The sequence below is a fragment of the Triticum aestivum genome, chromosome 3A, assembly GCF_018294505.1.
Source record: "Triticum aestivum cultivar Chinese Spring chromosome 3A, IWGSC CS RefSeq v2.1, whole genome shotgun sequence".
Taxonomy (NCBI): domain Eukaryota; kingdom Viridiplantae; phylum Streptophyta; class Magnoliopsida; order Poales; family Poaceae; genus Triticum; species Triticum aestivum.
Window position 1 is genome coordinate 596,486,514 of NC_057800.1, and position 17,752 is coordinate 596,504,265.

Below are 17,752 nucleotides of genomic sequence, written 5' to 3' on the forward strand. Positions count from 1 at the left end.
CGACGTTGTAAGCCGGTACGAACGGGGAGAGCCGGCACCGGCGTTGTAAGCTGGCATGCATGGGCGAGTCGGCCGTATGTTTATGTAAACCGGACTGCGGGGGACGGCGGCCTATGCGCTCTATTGGGCAATTCGCGCGAGCGGGCGTGGTCCTGACGAGTTGATGCAGGCTGGACCGCGGGAAAGGCGGCTTACACGCGTGTCTGTCGAGCGGCGTGACATGGATGAACGCTAATGCATGCACTCCGTATCCGCGGTATAATGGCATAAAAAATTATCCTACGTAAAAGTATTAGAGGGCAGAGTAATTGTTTTTGACAGAAAACAATAAATATTTAATAAGATGAATTTAGATGAATATCACCTGATATTTTGTGAACGACAGATGATCTGTACATAAACTACCAATACCGATTGATTCATCTAGTGCGTGATCTTCCTTTTCCTCCGTACTTTTGTCTGCATGTGGGCTAATATTGGCCTTTTAGCTCGACGTAACATGTATGCAGCACCAAAACATGGCAGCACCTTTCTTTGATAACATTTTGAAATGTCAGGCCTTGTCCTCCCTTCAGTCCGTCGGGTCAAACTCCCCCCTTCTCTTTTATATCAGCAGGCCAGGGCCATATTAGCGAACAGGAGGTGAGAACGACGAGCAGCAGCAGCTAGGGAGGTGAAACAGGGCGCCGGAGCTAACGACCCGCGAGACAGGGGCAACACGACCCGGCGGGGGCGGCTTGGCGACACCGTGAGGCGGGGCCGGGTCAAGGCCGTGGCCGTGCAGAGCGAATATGAGGCGGCCCAGCCGGACAAAGATATAGGACACCAATGGAAGCAGTGTGGGGTCGATTTGACCCAGTGGCAGTACGGCGAGGCGAAGCAGCCTGCTGCAGAGGCCGACCAGGCGTGCTATGGTGGCAGAGGCGTCCGAGTTTTGTGCAACGATCGCATACATCTCCGAGTCGTGGTGGATTTGACCAATCAATATTCAGGTCGTATTCCCTCTGCATCGTGGACTCCTTTTTTTATCCAAGCGTATGACCATTGTCTACCCGTAGGAAGTACCACTCCGATTTGAACATGGTAGTGCTCTTTTAAATAATGTTGCTTTGATCCTCGTGCTCATCAAGCAGTAGTAGTAGTACGATGGTTAATGGAAACATCTTTTAGCTTTTGGATTAGTTTCCAGACTTTATAATCTCTCTGGTTGCAGCTCTTCCCAAGATTGAGACAAATATTCTATTCAATTGTTGCCTACTAGTTCTCAATCGATCTCCGTCACGGTTTAGAAGGTACTCCCTCCGGTCCTCATTAGTTTGCGTATTAGAAAAAACGATTTTTCCCTCAATGCTCTGCGTAATAGCAGGTTTTGGCACTTCTTTCCAATTTTGCCCCTCCTTTCCAACTTCGCATGCGTGCCTGCAGTTACTCCCGTCTCTCTCTCCCATGCACGTCCTTTGCGTCTTCCCAAGGCAGCCAGATGCCTACCTCTTCCTCTCCTGCCCACCGGTCCCATCTCAGCTTCCCATTCTCCACATCCCACTCTCCCTTCTCCTCCACATCCTGTACATCTCCATGGATGAAATCCATCCATCGTGGTTGTGGGAGGACAGCTAGCCTGTAGAGGATAGCGAGACCATGGATGAAAGCTTGCTCGCGAAGGACAGCTTGGTCGCGGAGGACAGCGAGCTGTACGTGGAGGACAGCGAGCTCGCGTACGGAGGCGTGCTCCCCGCAGGCGGCGCGCTCGCGGACGGTGGCGCGCTCCCCGCAGGCGGCGCGCTCGTGGACGGTGGCGTGCTCCCGCTCGCAATGGGCGGCGCGCTCGCGAACGGTGGCGTGCTCCCGCTCGCAGAGGGTGGTGCGCTCGCGGGCGACGTGTTCCCGCTAGGCGGCGCTCCCGTGGACGGCCACGCACTCGTGGAAGGCGGCGCGCTCTCGGACAGCGACCTGTGCCGGGAAGGCGGCGTGTTCCCGGTAGGCGGTGCGCCCGTGGATGTCGGCCTGCTCCCGCTCGCGGACGGTGACGCGCTCGCGGACTGCGGCATGCACCCGGACGACGGCGGAGGCGTCCACGCGCTTGGGCATGTCGTACGCGCGCTGGTCGACAAGGTGAACGCGCTAACCGACAAGGTGCACCGGCTCACCGAACTGGTGCGGGCGCTCACCGATGCGGGCATCAAGGTGGACGGTGGCAACGTGGAGGACGAGGGCCACCAGGCGTTCGTCGACCATGGTGGCGGCAACGACGGGCACAAGTGCGGCGACCGCGACCCGGTATGTGCCAGCGAGATGGTCGATGGCGACCCATTGCCGCTGCTGGAGCAATTCTCTGTGCCTCCCGGCGCAGAAGAGGTTAGGCTAGAACTGATGAGCATTTACTATCAAGATATTTTGACTAAAGATGAACTGAAGCAAATTTTAAAATGATCCAACATTGATCATGGACTTCACCAGTAGTGATTCTCTCATTTGTTGAACTTGGCCGAAGAATATGTGATGATGAACTGATAGTTGCGGTAGTGGTTCTATGTTAATTTTGTGGTCGGTCATTTGTATTCAAATTGAAACTTTGATTATGTTAATTTTGTGGTCGATCATTGGATGTAATGTTAACTTTGATCATGTGATGTTAATTTGCACATTCTGTATATTTTTACTTTGTTCAAATTGGCAGTATGCTCAAACCAAACGTTCATTCTCATTACCACAAAAGATGGATTACATGATCTCATTACATCAACCAGACAACATAGCACTAATCTTACAACAAAAGATGGATTGCATGGTCGCATTACACCAACAAGACAACATAGCACTACTCAAGCGCCTGCTGCTCTTCTGGTTCATAGGCTCATAGGCCATGCAATGGGTGAGAGATTGGCGCGGATGCTGAGAAGATTTTGCATAGAGAGAGATGCGTGCATGCATATCAAGAGAGAGAGAGCATGCAGAGAGAGATGCATGCAAGGAGAGAGAGATGCGCATGCAGAGAGATGGAGAGAGAGGAGTACGTGGGCACGAGAATAAATGCCTGCAAGCCAATCGTTCGCATGCGTATGCAGAGAGTATTTAACTACCCAGCCTCCCTTCCGTATCAAACCAGGGGCAAAACAGTCCGATTTTTGCTGCTTTCTCCTCTCCTTGGTATGCGGGTTGAGCATAGAACGCAAAGAAAAAAGGATCGGAGGGAGTACGCTTAGAAATTCTCTGAGACCTAGATGGTTATCTATTGGTTGTCAGATAGGCTAAAAAATAGCATTCACACTACGCATGCATATAGAAATTGTATATCGGAATACTAATTAGCTACTAGAAATAAATGCAATGCGCCCTAAACCTTGTCTATTGTGGAAACGCACGCAAATTTAACTGTGCCTTCTAAACTGTGACGGAGGGAGTACTAGTTTTGATCTCCACTTGATTGTCTTTGTATCCACGTGGACTAGCAGTACTAAATAGCCTCTGGACTTGAGCTTGTAATCCGGTCGCAGCAACTTACAAAAAACTTGGCGAATCAGACAACAGAAAACTTTTGTTCGTTTCGATGAAAACTGTTACATGACAGCTTGCGGATTCGGCGAGACCAATATGATCGTCTCGCATCGGAAGCTCATAGAACGCAAAACCCGTAATTTCTTTAACCTCAATCTCGTATATTGCTCAAACTGCTTACCACGTAGACGATGTGTATCCTTCTGTGCTGGTTCTCTTTTCTCCAGTCACATCACCATCTTCTCGATCCCGGAAGAAATCCCTCCAAGAACTCAACACCACCGTGCGTAGGCCTCACGGTGGGCGCCAACTGTCGTGGAATTGTCACGACAGATGTTCCAGGTGTCAGGACTTATTCGCGAGGCCAACACATCTATGTGGTAGCTTGAGAGGGGTTGAGCGGGACGAGAGACGCGATGTTTTACCCAGGTTCGGCCCCTCACGGTGGAGGTAAAAGCCTACATCCTGCTTCATTGATATTGATTATGATGATCACGGTTACAAGAGTGCTCTATCTCGAGAGCTATTGTCTAAACCTAACTTGTCCAACTTGTGGAACTTGTCCCTTTTGGGGAGCCCTGCCCCTCCTTATATATGTTGAAGGGGCGGGTTACATGTAGAGTCCTATTAGGATTAGGACTAGTCTTCCTTCTAATACAAATCGAATACAAGTCCACGTCTTAACTCCTTGTAAGATAAATGGTCCTCATGCCTTTCCTCTTAAACCGGCCCACCACTAACATAGACCGGTCTGCTGGGCCTTGGGCCTTGTCATCCATCTGGAACACGCGCCGGGTCACCAATGAGTCTTCAGGCTCGTGAATCGTCATACCAGTGAACCGCCAGACACGTAAGTCGCCAATCCTCTGGCGGGTTACCAATGAAATGCCTAGTCCGACCGGGTTATACTTCCGGCCGGATTACGCCGTGGGGTATATCCCCGACACTACCCTTTGTCACCTCGTGGATCACGTCATTGACTACTGTCGGCGCTGCAAGCCAGCGATGGAGGAGCGCGTCGGCTGTTGCCGGCGCTGCAAGCCGAGGGTGATGCAATAGCTCGTCGACTGTTGCGACACTGCATACGAGACGTCTAAAGGGTCATCGACGCTGCGATAAAGCACTCTTCGGCGTTCTTGGAGTTCAAGGAGGCGCCCTCGTGCTGGACGGAGGGCGGTGTCGCCGGCGCTATGGCGGCGAAGCTGCAAAGCAACACGTGCGTTGCTGCTACCCGTTGATCTCGCTGGCGATAGGGCTGCGATGTAGCGCGTGTACTGTTGCAAGCAGCGGACCTCACCGGCGATGGAGCTGCAGTGCAGCGTGGATGAACTGCAACCCGGTAGATCTCACCGGCGGCGGAGCTGCAGTGCAGCGGGTTCCCTTGAGCCGATGCAGCACTCGCCGGCGCTAGATGCTGCTGCTATGGAGCGCCCGCACGGTGGCTCCCAGGGCTGCATCGTAGTGCTCGGTGGTGTTGCAATGGAGCTCGCCGGCAGGTTCTGGGTGCCGCAGCACTCGCCGGCGGCTAGATGCAGCCAGTGGCGCTGCTATGGAGTGCTGGAGGTGGCTCCGACTGCCGCTTTGGAGCGCTCGCCGGCAACTATCGATGCAGTGGGATCGAAGCAGAGTGAGACTTGCCTGCGTTGACTTATCTACGGGATGATAGGAACAAATTGGACGGTGCGGTCAGGCTAGATCAAAAGGTCAGCGGGGCGGTTTAATTATGTGTGAAATCAACCGACAGATCCGTAGCAGCCGCCATATTGACAGGGCCGGTCCAGAGATTTCGGGGGCCCGGGGCGAGACTAAAACTCGGGGCCCTTAATATAGACATCATAATAATAAAAAATAAATGTACATATATATATATATGAAATATTACCAATAACACTAAAATGCATCCAAAATCAGTGTGTTATTAATATGGTCACCGCTAGTTTCATGTTCTTTAAGCTTCTCACTAATATGTCTCGAATGTGCTAATCCATCATATGCTAAGGAACTTTGATTCATGCTAATGCTAAACTTGAAGATCTTAAAGCAGAAGCAAAATACTTTCTCGACATTTTTGAAATAAATTAGCCATTTTCTATTATGTTCCTCTCCATTGCTTCATGTCCTATGATAATGAGCATATGAACAATGCCTTCATGCATCCACTATATGGCATTCAATTTTTTGGTCCTCTCTAGGTCCTTTCTCAACTAATATGTCTTTTACTTTATTATCAAGATCACGCTAAATTCTTGGATCATACATATCAACAGTTAAAGTGATTGTTCATCAAGCAACAGACTGTGCATGTGCATTAGATGAATTACCTACATTCTCAGAGCCACTTACATGGCTACCATACCATGGCAAATACCTCACACATAATTTTGTGTTCAAATTGTGCATACAATACATGGAAATTTAATTAAAAATACCATGCCATTTTTTACTATAAATCTTCCATGGCAATTTTTTTGTATGATGGAAATTGCCATGACTATTTTTCTTTTGGGTTATTGCAATAAAAAAACAAATTATTTTCATCTATGGCATTTTCTGTGCTTTTAAAGTTTGATGATATTTTTGTTTCGTAGCATAACAAAATCTGGGCTTTAATCTGGAACAGCAATAAACCAGTTGGAATTTTTTTGCTACCGGGCTGTAGGGTCGACGGGGAGGGGCGTTTGCGCTGGGGGGCCTCTCCTCCGGAACGAATTCGTTCGCATCGATCTCCCCTCAAATACAAACAAATCCTAATCTCTACTCCTAATGTCTGAGGCTGTGTTTGATAGCAGAGCATTGAAAAACTAAAGTATTGGAAAACTGCAACAATTTAACTTATAGGTACAAGATACCATAGTTTTAACATTACAAAGAATTTTGAAGTATTGGGAAAACTACGGACCTGTTTGGCTAAAGCTTGCAAACATTGCTAGCTAGCTAGACCTTGCGAGCTGGTGAACGACCATGCACAAACCAGTACAACCATCCACTAGCTGAACAACCAATCTGAATGCACTATACACTAGCTCGATGTTACACTGATAAAATGGAGTAGGTTGTCGAAGTACACGCCAACACGTGCAATAAGGACCTGACTAGTCCATCACAACCTGGCAACTCTAGGGTACATCGCAAAACGAAACAAAATCCCAACACAGCTTCATTAGAACGGCGGCGGCTGGTTGGGAGCGAGTCACGCTCGTTCTTTCCGTGTTCTCAGTTTTTTAAAAAAGGTTGGAGGTTCTTTTTTATTTACAGAGAAAATACAAAGGTTTTAGGCAAATTGTAATATTAATAATGCAGTTTTTTGTTGTTGTCAAACAGCTCGCTGTAATTAAAACCATGGTATTCTCAAAAACTATAGTATTCTTTAAATACATAAAAAATACTGAATTATCAAACGGGGCCTGGGTTGGTGAATAGTATGCACAGTTTATTTTCGCTGGTTTATTTTTGTTCTCCTCCCACGGTCCCACCTCCCCCGTAACGATCCCGTCACACGTAACCAAGAAAAACCGGACCACGACGTGAGGCCCCTCGCACGAAAAAAAACGGACGACCGCCATGTAGCGATGCCCCTCGCACGAACCAGGGAGCGAGGCCAATCCAACTCCTCTCTCAATCCAATCCTCCCACGCCCGGTTGCCTGCCGACGAGCCGCCACCGGCAGGGCCGCCGCCGGCCCCGCCGTGCTCGCTCCTCCTCAATACCTCTCCACCACCGTCGTTGCCTGCGCCCCTGCCGCGTACGTCTCGCGCGTGCCTTAGCTGCGACGGGCTCGTTCACAGCCGCTGCCGCATGCGCCTGCCCGGCGAGCTCCGCCGCCAGCCGTCACCTCGCTTCCCTACGTCTCCCAGCCTCCGCGCCAGCCCGTCCCCGACCTCCCTTGCGCCCGCTGCCATGTCGAGCAGATGCCGCAACCCAAATCTTGAGCCAGGGAAACCCTAATCGCCCCAGAACTATAAGGCGCCGCCAGCACCGCATTTCCCAAACCCTTGCGCCACAACCAGACGACAGGTAAGGGAGGAGAAGAGCAGCAGCGAAGATGGTGTCGCTAAAGCTGCAAAAGCACCATGCCTCGAGCGTCCTCAAGTGCGGCAAGGACAAGGTTTGGATCGACCCCAATGAGGTCAATCCACCCCCTCCCTCTCTCTCCCTCGCCCCGCATCTCGATTTTCTCGCGTATTCCGTAGATCTGTGGGGGAGGTGGTGATCCGTGCGGTTTAGGTGGTTCGAGGCGGGTAGATCCCTGCTTGCTTGTGCCACGCTTGCTCATAGATCGCATGAGCAGCCTCGGGTTGCCGGGATTAGTGTTCTTGGGGTAGCTGATTTTTTAGCTGAAACATCATATAGCTGACCACTCTATGGATTGATTTTGTTCTGATGTCCCGTGATAGCTATGGCACTGTGATGTTGCCACTCTGATCGTGTTTCAGATAACAGATGAATCAGAGTAATGTGGATGCTTGTAAAACGCGAGTCACTTAGATTGAGCATCTACGCTTGCTCTTATTTTTCCGTTGCGTGGTTCATGCATCTCCAAGTGTTTCACCCTGTTAAATTTACTAGCTTATCTGCTAGGATTTGATAGTACGAATCTATATAGGTCCAGTCAAGTCTAATGTAAGTGTTTGTGCATATAGTTCAATATTATGGGGTCTCTCCATGTTATGAATATGTTTCCTTGTGGGGCACTGGCAGACTGCAAAACACGTTCAACAAGAGTTCGAACATAGATTAAGCTATCCTTGAAAGCATGTTTCTCCAATAGCTTAGCCATGCTAACTCCTTGAAGTTAATTCTACTGATGAAGCTAATCGAGTTGCTGCTTCTGATGTTGCTTTACCTTCATGGGCAATTGACTTCTAGCAATGAAACTAATAGAGTTGCTGGTTTCGGTGTTCCTTTACCTTCATGTGCACTAACACAACATAGCATAGTTGGATTATACTAAAGTGGTTGTGCCATTAGCTTAGCCATGATAACAACAACAACAACAACAACAAAGCCTTTAGTCCCAAACAAGTTGGGGTAGGCTAGAGGTGAAATCCATAAGATCTCGCAACCAACTCATGGCTCTGGCACATGGATAGCAAGCTTCCACGCACCCCTGTCCATAGCTAGCTCTTTGGTGATACTCCAATCCTTCAGGTCTCTCTTAACAGACTCCTCCCATGTCAAATTCCGTACCCCGCCCTCTCTTGACATTCTTCGCACGCTTTAGCCGTCCACTATGCACCGGAGCTTCTGGAGGCCTACGCTGAATATGCCCAAACCATCTCAGACGATGTTGGACAAGCTTCTCTTCAATTGGTGCTACCCCAACTCTATCTCGTATATCATCATTCCGGACTCGATCCTTCCTCGTGTGGCCACACATCCATCTCAACATACGCATCTCCGCCACACCTAACTGTTGAACATGTCGCCTTTTAGTCGGCCAACACTCAGCGCCATACAACATTGTGGGTCGAACCGCCGTCCTGTAGAACTTGCCTTTTAGCTTTTATGGCACTCTATTGTCACAGAGAATGCTAGAAGCTTGGCGCCACTTCATCCATCCGACTTTGATTCGATGGTTCACATCTTCATCAATACCCCCATCCTCCTGCAGCATTGACCCAAAATACCGAAAGGTGTCCTTCTGAGGTACCACCTGGCCATCAAGGCTAACCTCCTCCTCACACCTAGTAGTACTGAAACCGCACATCATGTACTCGGTTTTAGTTCTACTAAGCCTAAACCCTTTCGATTTCAAGGTTTGTCTCCATAACTCTAACTTCCTATTTACCCCCGTCCGACTATCGTCAACTAGCACCACATCATCCGCAAAGGGCATACACCATGGGATATCTCCTTGTATATTCCTTGTGACCTCATCCATCACCAATGCAAAAAGATAAGGGCTCAAAGCTGACCCCTGATGCAGTCCTATCTTAATCGAGAAGTCATGAGTGTCGACATCACTTGTTCGAACACTTGTCACAACATTATCGTACATGTCCTTGATGAGGTTAATGTACTTTGTTGGGACTTTGTGTTTCTCCAAGGCCCACCACATGACATTTCGCGGTATCTTATCATAGGCCTTCTCCAAGTCAATGAACACCATATGCAAGTCCTTCTTTTGCTCCCTATATCTCTCCATAAGTTGTCGTACCAAGAAAATGGCTTCCATGGTCGACCTTTTAACGCATTAACGCGTGTATAAGTCGTCTTGTCTGTTAAGCCATGATAACTCCATGTAAATCTTCTACCAGTGACAGAGTTTAGGCGCTATTTTACCTTTTAACGCATTAACGCGTGTATAAGTCGTCTTGTCTGTTAAGGTTCAGTTGTCGCTTCATTTTGTGAATGTCAATCTCGTGGACCTAGCTCCCAATTATGTTCCTCAGTTTGTATTAGTAAATTTGTAGTTCACACGCACTTGAATGTCAGGGTATTGCAATCACATCCATTCTTATGCTATATGTTGTTTGTTTATAACAGACAGTTTTTGTGTTAGTTTTAATTCATATTTCTGCGTACTTTGTACCTGTTCTGTTGTTTCAATTCATGTCTAACGTCTTTCATTAACTCTCCACGGAGGTACTGGCCGGCTGGTACATACGTCAGTGCATCATCTATCTCATACTCTCAGTCACATACTCACATCTACTCCCTCCGTTCCTAAATATTTGTCTTTTTAGAAATTTCAAATGAACTACCACATACGGATGTATATAGACATATTTTAGAGTGTAGATTCACTCATTTTGCTCCGTATGTACTCACTTGTTGAAATCTCTAGAAAGACAAAAATTTAGGAACGGAGGGAGTATGATAATTGGAGTATAATCATCTCCAATTACAGCCTCATATTTTTTTGGACATTCATTTACAGCCCGATCTACTTGGATGTGCAGATCTGGGAGTTTGAACAATTCACCAAGAGAAGCCAGTACATGTATAACAGAATGGGTGAGGAGTAAAGCCATGTCATGTTCCATATTTTCATTCAGATTTCAGAGAACGCGAAAGTAATTTTTGATATTTTCCTCTACAGGTGGAATTTATCATGAGATCCTACCCAAATCTGAGTACTTCTCCAAGGCACTGTACACCTTCCATTTTGCCCAAAACGATCTCACCTTGGGCTACCTCATCAATAAGACTACCAAACAGATTGAGGCCTATGACCCCAATCCGAAGGAGCGGTTCACTGTGGCAATGCAGGTACAATTCAAGCCAATTTGTTGACAATCTTGCCCATAGCCAAGAAAATTTTAGTTCTGATTCTTAAAAAAATCAAGTTCTTGGCACAATTAACATTACATGATCTGTGTTGGCTACATTTTATTCACGCTTGCTTCCAATTCTTGGTTCATGGAAAGAATTAATAATTTTATCTCTGTACTACACATGTAATATAACTTGTACAAGAAGAAGAAGAAGCTTGTCAAGTTTTATCTCTGTACTAGACATGTAATATGACTTGTAGTAGAAGAGTACTAGACATGTACATTCTAAGGCTGAACCAGCCTTAGATTTACTTGTAGAAGAAGCTTGTCAATTTCCTCTCAACGAATTTGCCAGGCTGGTCTCACAACTGAGCCAATTCTACGATGCTCAATATCTTGTTGCTTTTCTCTCTGAATCGTCGGGTTTGAGGCCCAAGCTTTGCCAAATTAGCAATCCGGCATCTGCATCCACTTGCAAGTTGCAATCATTTGAGGCAAGGATATTCATTGTCAAACAAGCACTACTATGCTGCAAATAACAAAAATTAAATTGCATTCAGATTCATGAAGTACTTAGTTTCATCTTTGATAAGGTAGTTTGGAGATATATATTTATATGTGACGGCCTTTTCCTTATTTCGGTGAAAAATCATGCATGTGGCCTTGGTGTTATATTTGGTGCGAGGATTACTTCTCTACTAACGATATTTGGTAGTTTGGACCAAGTTTATAGTTGGACATAGGTTTCAACTTTGCACAGTCTGGTATTCCTTTATTCATTTTATAGATCGTGAAAAGTTCATGTTGCTCTTCTCTTGTGCTTATTATGCAGATTAGATTTTCTGTAGAATCCAAATAAGGAATAATTGGTATTCAATGGGATAGATTTAGGAAGTCAAGATTAGCCATGTGAATGTTGTAATGCTCTAACAAAATTACCTTTTTAGGCTCCTTGATGAGTTAGTTACATGTACATTAAGTTTTTGTTGTTGCTTAATTTGTCGTATTGAATATTATGAAAGCTTACGGAATATGCCCATTCGCCACTTTTTTGTACCATATCTCAATACTGATTGAAGTTGAAAGGTCAGATGGATGATGTACTGTTAAAAAAGTTTTGACCTTCAGGCTTATGTTCATGTCTTTATTAGGTCTCGTAGAAAAAACTTTATTGCCATGGCAAAACTTTAACTTTTATTGCCATGGCAAAACTTTATTTCATTCAAGCATGGCAACTCTTTGGTCGTGTAGTATGGATTTCCTAGAGTATTTTTCATTAGTGTTTTTTTTCATCACTTGCACTCTCATCGTGTTCACCGTAGACATCGCGCTTAATGGTGATTGCGCACCGGAGACCCTACTCTCGCCGCGGATAGGCAATCCTGTCATGGATAGCTTCATCGAGATCAATTCCAGCTCCCATACCGTTGGTCTGCTGGAGGAGTGCCTTGTGCCCGTAGGCCGTCCAAGTGAGGAAATCATCTTCTCTTTGCTGTCTAACAAGGCTTGGTCCAACGTTCTCAAGTGGTTGCCAACATGCTCGGTTGTTCCATTGAGGCGTGTGTGCAAAGACTGGTGTGCGCTAATTAAGAGCGATTGGTTCATAAAGCTACACACTATCCACGCAAACATGGGCCTAAAGACACCCCGGATCAGGCTCATCTCGGCCGTCGACGCGTTAATCACGTATCTAGATGGGACGGAGCTTCGGGAGAGTGAAATTGCTGCGTTCATGTTTTGTGGCCCCATGAAAGTGGTGTGCTCTAAGCCATGCCATGGTCTCGTGGTTGGTAGTTGCACCATGCCGTCCTTTTCATTTGATTTTATATGCAATCCTGCCATGGGTTATTATAAGCGGATGGATCTAGATCCGGATGCAGACTCCACTTTTGCTGCTGGTAGAATCGGACTAGGGTACGATTCAAGGATGAATAAGCATATACGGGTATGTCTTGTGTACCACGAGAGGAACATGGAGACTCGGAATTATCGATTGGGGTGTTTTGTCCACCTCACCGACACAGAAACATGGAGGCCAATCAGCCCTCCGCCTAGGCCAGCGGCCGAAATGCAGCCTGTCTTTGTTGATGGCAAGCTCTACTGGATGGTTGATCCAAATCTTGGGACAAAGTCTTCTCTAGGGTGTGAAATGTTGGCATTAGATATTAGCACAGAAGAGTTTGAGGTGGTTTCAGGTCCCCGATGCAGCTATGATCAGATCACGTCCATCGTCGAGCTCCATGGTACTATTTACGTTGTGTGCTCGGATAGGAGTGCGAACGCAATGAACATTTGGACGTTGGAAGGTGACGTATGGTATATTGGGTGCCGAATAGAGCTCGGGGAGTTTTCAAACGAGTACTCGCCCGAAGAGACTGAGCCGTTGACTGTCGATCCTACGGACAAGAGGTTGCTACTTAGCACAGGCAGGGCGCTGGGGTAGTATAGTCCAATGACAAAAATAATAGAGACCATTCATCGTCTGGCCGGGACTCCAGATGGCTACAAGTTCGCTCCAGTACTCTGTGAGGAAAGCCTGATATGTCCATATATTCGTTTTGAGAAAGCCACGTATAGTTTAGGATGCATGTAACTGCAAACACAGTTGCCCTTAAATGAACCCCTCTATCTATCATATTTTGGATGTGCGTTAAGAATCATATCATATATAAAGTGAAACTAGAACATTGATGGCGCGCGTTGCGGCGCCCTTCTATTTTGGCTCTTATTTGTTAGGGATATAATTTAGTTTGTAACTTTGTATACATTTGCTTGCATTGTTTGAAATATTTTGCTTTCCAATTTTTCAAAATAATATTGTGTAACTAAAGAGAGGAAGCTGATTGTTCCTGTAGCTCGTAGAATGTAACTCATCTTCACTTGGGGCAACATTACAATTTCCATGTGAACATAAGCTTCTATATAAATGTTGGCACTGCCATAAGACAAGACGGTAAAAAAAGTTGGATGGCTATGCATAGTTTGCTTGAAGCATACAAGCTTGTTTGCAGTTGCAAACGAACATGGAATTAAAAATAATATAAAATGGCAATGAAAAAATAATGGAAGATGGCAGCATGACAATATACACAATACTTGGGAAACAAGTGACCTAAAAGATCTTATATTTCTATACAGAGGGAGTATATTTTATGGCAGCATAGAGTGAATTGGAGAGGATGCAGACCTCAAATAGGAACCAGAATACTGCACAAAATTTTATGTACTTTATACAATTATGGAAACATCAGATAGAACAGAGGACGGGAGAAACATAATCATATACTATCCAAGGAAATTAAGAATCTTGATTATTAGATCAAAAGCAAGTCACTACATGCTTACATATCATATTTTTTGTGCTAACACAGATAATAATATCTTCTAACACAAGAATGTTATTTGGCCAACAAACAATTTCTTTATACAAATTCCAATGGCATTACAATATTTTTTCGGAATAGATAAATCCCGAACGTTCGGAATTTAAGCATGTCATCCCGAACGTTTTTTGATGGTAACTTTAGTTGCTGCGAGGTGGCAACTTTAGTTGTTAACACATGACAACTTTGTTCCAGTTCGATTTTTTGTCAGAAAATTGCCATGTTTGTCAACATTGCCTTAACTGAAGTTGCCATGAAAAGAGTTCGGATTAGCATGCTTAAAAATCAAACGTTCGGGAGTCGGGACTTATTGAGGTCCTATTTTTTCAGTGCCGCTTAAAATTTGTTGTGCCATTTACTACAGAAAGATAATGCACAGTAAATGTAGCTTGCTAGATCATTATTGCTTCAGCCACTAGAGGTGGGAAGCTCTACCAATGTCGACTATCATACATGGATACATGCATCTTCGCCGACCTAGTCGCAGCCTCAAAGAAATCACCCTACTTGTGATGATGCTTAGAAAGGTGTGACCTCATGTATGTATTAATTACCTTGCTCAGAATAGCCAAGTGTGTAACCAATCAACCTTAATCCTGACAATACATCAGCACAACATTAACTTGATTTCAGCCGTTATGGAGTCAGAGTGATTGCATGACTCGAGGTGGAGGCACAGGGTAGCAGGCTGGGTTGAAGGTGTGGCAGCTACATACCACCACAAAACACCGACGAGTAGGGGGAGGCAAATCGTTGATGTATTATGGGTGAATTCCTCCACTCGTTGCACGCCACCGGCCGACATATTGAACTTGAAGAACGAAACAAATCCAACAGTACGTAGCTCAAATTCAACCTTGTATAGAACCTGTGATCATTTGAAAATATAAATTAGATAGAGAACACAGCTGTACATGGGATAACATGGCACCGGGGTACAAAAATAACACATTCAATGTTATCATCGCTATGCAAACAACGACTTAATGGCACTAAAATTAACACATTCAATGTTTTCCCCTTGAGGCGCAATTCATTTTGATTAGATAAGCATGCTCCTGTAGAAGGACTGAACCCATAAGGGTGAGTGAGACCTAGCATGATTCATCTACACCATGCACATGTTACTGTAGAAAGACTGAACCCAAAGTAGTGTGAGTGAGATCTACTGCATGATTGGTTTGATGCCAAAAATTGGCATGCCAACGTTTGGCAAATGCCAAATATTAGCTAGTGCTTGGTTGATTACCAATTTTACTTCTCAACCTCACAAGAAGTTGCCAATTTTTGACAACTTTTGATATTGCCAATTGTTAGCTTGCCAAGTATTGGGAATGCCAAATGTTGGCATCAGACCAATTAGCCTCAGTATGATTCTAGAACTTTTAACCAACCTGCACCATGAACATGTTACTGTAGGACTGAACCCACAAGTGTGAGTGAGATCTAGTATGATTCTATAACTTTTAACCAACCTGCACCAGCTTCTGAATTCTTCACCACAATGATAATAATTTCAGAACTTGCTTCGATGCGGGCTCCCAACCTCTTGCCTCTTCCTTCACCTGATTTGGCAGTCAAAGTTGGAGTGGAGTTTGCAACATGCTGATTATTTATATAACTCAAACCACATAGGACTTTGATATATGATAGGAAGAAATAGCACCGAATGTTCAGTTACAACTTACAAGCAATACGAGTAGTAAGAAGGGAGCATGAATAGCATTGAGTTGACTACTTTAAGCAAGCAAACAAATCGATTTACTTGTGAATACGAAAATTTGTGGAGCAGTAATGGTTGCTGAGCTGCAGCAACACTGGAAGTCACAATTCTCTCTAATACGACTCACTAAGCATGTACTCCCTCTGTAATCAAATGTAAGGCGTTGTAGGCCACTACAGTAACAAACATGTGATGTATTGTTTGATCAGGGTCGTCATTTATTTTCCACTCCTATACAATCGCAAGGGACATCAAACATAGCAACAAGAAAACTTATCAACCAAAGAACACTTGCTCGTAGTATACCTGCAATCTGTTGGTTCTGCCGAGGTTACATTTGTGTCCTTCTGCTTCGAAATCATTGTTTGCAGACGAAGCAAATCTACACCAGTAAGGCTACGCAAATAAATTGGGTAGCTAACTCATGAGGAACTAAAAAGAGGCGTCACAACCATAGTATACAACTCCCCAGAAACAAAGGTACATCACCTTCCAAATAGGTAATGCCTAAACCTTCTAATCCAGCAGAATCGGGCTGAAATCTGCACAGAACCTGCATTATTTTGTGAGCACAAAGAACAATATCAATAAAAACAAATTCTAAAAATGGAGGAAGAACTGGGGGAAGAGAGGAAGAAAGAAGGACGGAGAATTGGAATGTAATCATCACGCGGTGAGCCGATCCAGTCATCACATACCTTATAATTAAATCAAAGAATACATCGTCACCATCATTAGGCCCTACAAAATGAAATCAACATATCACCAACGACAAGATTCATTTCCCAGTCGGTACTAATTGCATCAATAGAAAGAGCCAAAGCTAACCAAAACACTCAAAGAAAACCAATAGACGCAAGGAAAACCGATAAACAGAGGATGGCACGATCATGGCGGTGGCGGTGCGAGAGGTGAAGAGGAAGCCGAGAAGGAATTCCTTGTGCTGGACTCATCGCTCATGGGCTCGTTCTCCTCACACACACCACCGCCACAGCCACCATACGTCTTCGCCGGAGCAGCCTCCTTCTCTTGTCGTCACTGCCAAATCCTATGTTCCGGATCTACCATCGCTTGCTGTTGGGAAAGGGAAAAGGGAGCAAGACTGATAAAGCCACACCGCAAATCTGACCACATCACCACCGGAAGATCAACGAAAGGGACGTGCAGCCAGAGCCAGAGGGAGGTAACGATCGGTCGGCATTTCCTGTCGGTTATAGTTGTTTCCGCAAACCGGCGCCTGCAGTGACGCTAGTTGGGCTCGGCCCATCTTCCATTCCACCCACCCGCCTCCCCTGTTTGAAAACTCAAAAAACGAGAGCTGCGAAGCCAGGAATCGAACCAAGACTGATAAAGCCACACCGCAAATCTGACCACATCACCACCGGAAGATCAACGAAAGGGACGTGTAGCCAGAGCCAGAGGGAGGTAACGATCGGTCGGCATTTCCTGTCGGTTATAGTTGTTTCCGCAAACCGGCGCCTGCAGTGACGCTAGTTGGGCTCGGCCCATCTTCCATTCCACCCACCCGCCTCCCCTGTTTGAAAACTCAAAAAACGAGAGCTGCGAAGCCAGGAATCGAACCACCGATCGCTCAGTTAACCGCTAACTCTAGTAACCACTACACCACCGACCTCACTCTTGAATACAAACTTCCTTTCCTTCTCTTTATACATACAAGAAATGCCCTCCATGTTCTCTCTGTTTTGCCCCTTTCTTTTTTGTTTCCTATTTTTTTTCCTTTTTTCTTAAATGCGTGAAATGTTTACAAATAGACGATATTTTGTTCTAATTCATGAACTTTTTCTTTAAATCGATGATTTTTTTTTTCAATTTCAATGAACTTTTTTCAAACTCGATTACTTTTTTGAAATGAATGAACTTTTAACATTTTGATGAACTTATTTTAAAAATCGATGAACTTATTTTAAAATCAG

The 17,752-nt window shown here is 45.4% G+C and overlaps 1 protein-coding gene across 6 annotated transcripts; it reads left to right on the top strand.

Moving 5' to 3' along the window:
* Nucleotides 1-7,043: 7,043 nt before the first annotated feature.
* Nucleotides 7,044-13,339, top strand: LOC123062459 (GDSL esterase/lipase ACHE). 6 transcript variants are annotated; one of them, XM_044485981.1, is made up of 4 exons: nucleotides 7,044-7,621; nucleotides 10,398-10,452; nucleotides 10,538-10,707; nucleotides 12,035-13,339. In XM_044485981.1, exon 4 carries the CDS (start codon nucleotides 12,100-12,102, stop codon nucleotides 13,153-13,155), a length of 1,056 nt encoding a protein of 351 aa, XP_044341916.1. In that variant the 5' UTR covers nucleotides 7,044-7,621; nucleotides 10,398-10,452; nucleotides 10,538-10,707; nucleotides 12,035-12,099; the 3' UTR covers nucleotides 13,156-13,339. The 6 variants fall into 6 exon arrangements, with proteins under 6 accessions (XP_044341916.1, XP_044341918.1, XP_044341919.1 ...); XM_044485983.1 differs by having other exon boundaries at nucleotides 7,044-7,600; XM_044485984.1 differs by having other exon boundaries at nucleotides 12,035-12,566.
* Nucleotides 13,340-17,752: the final 4,413 nt, after the last annotated feature.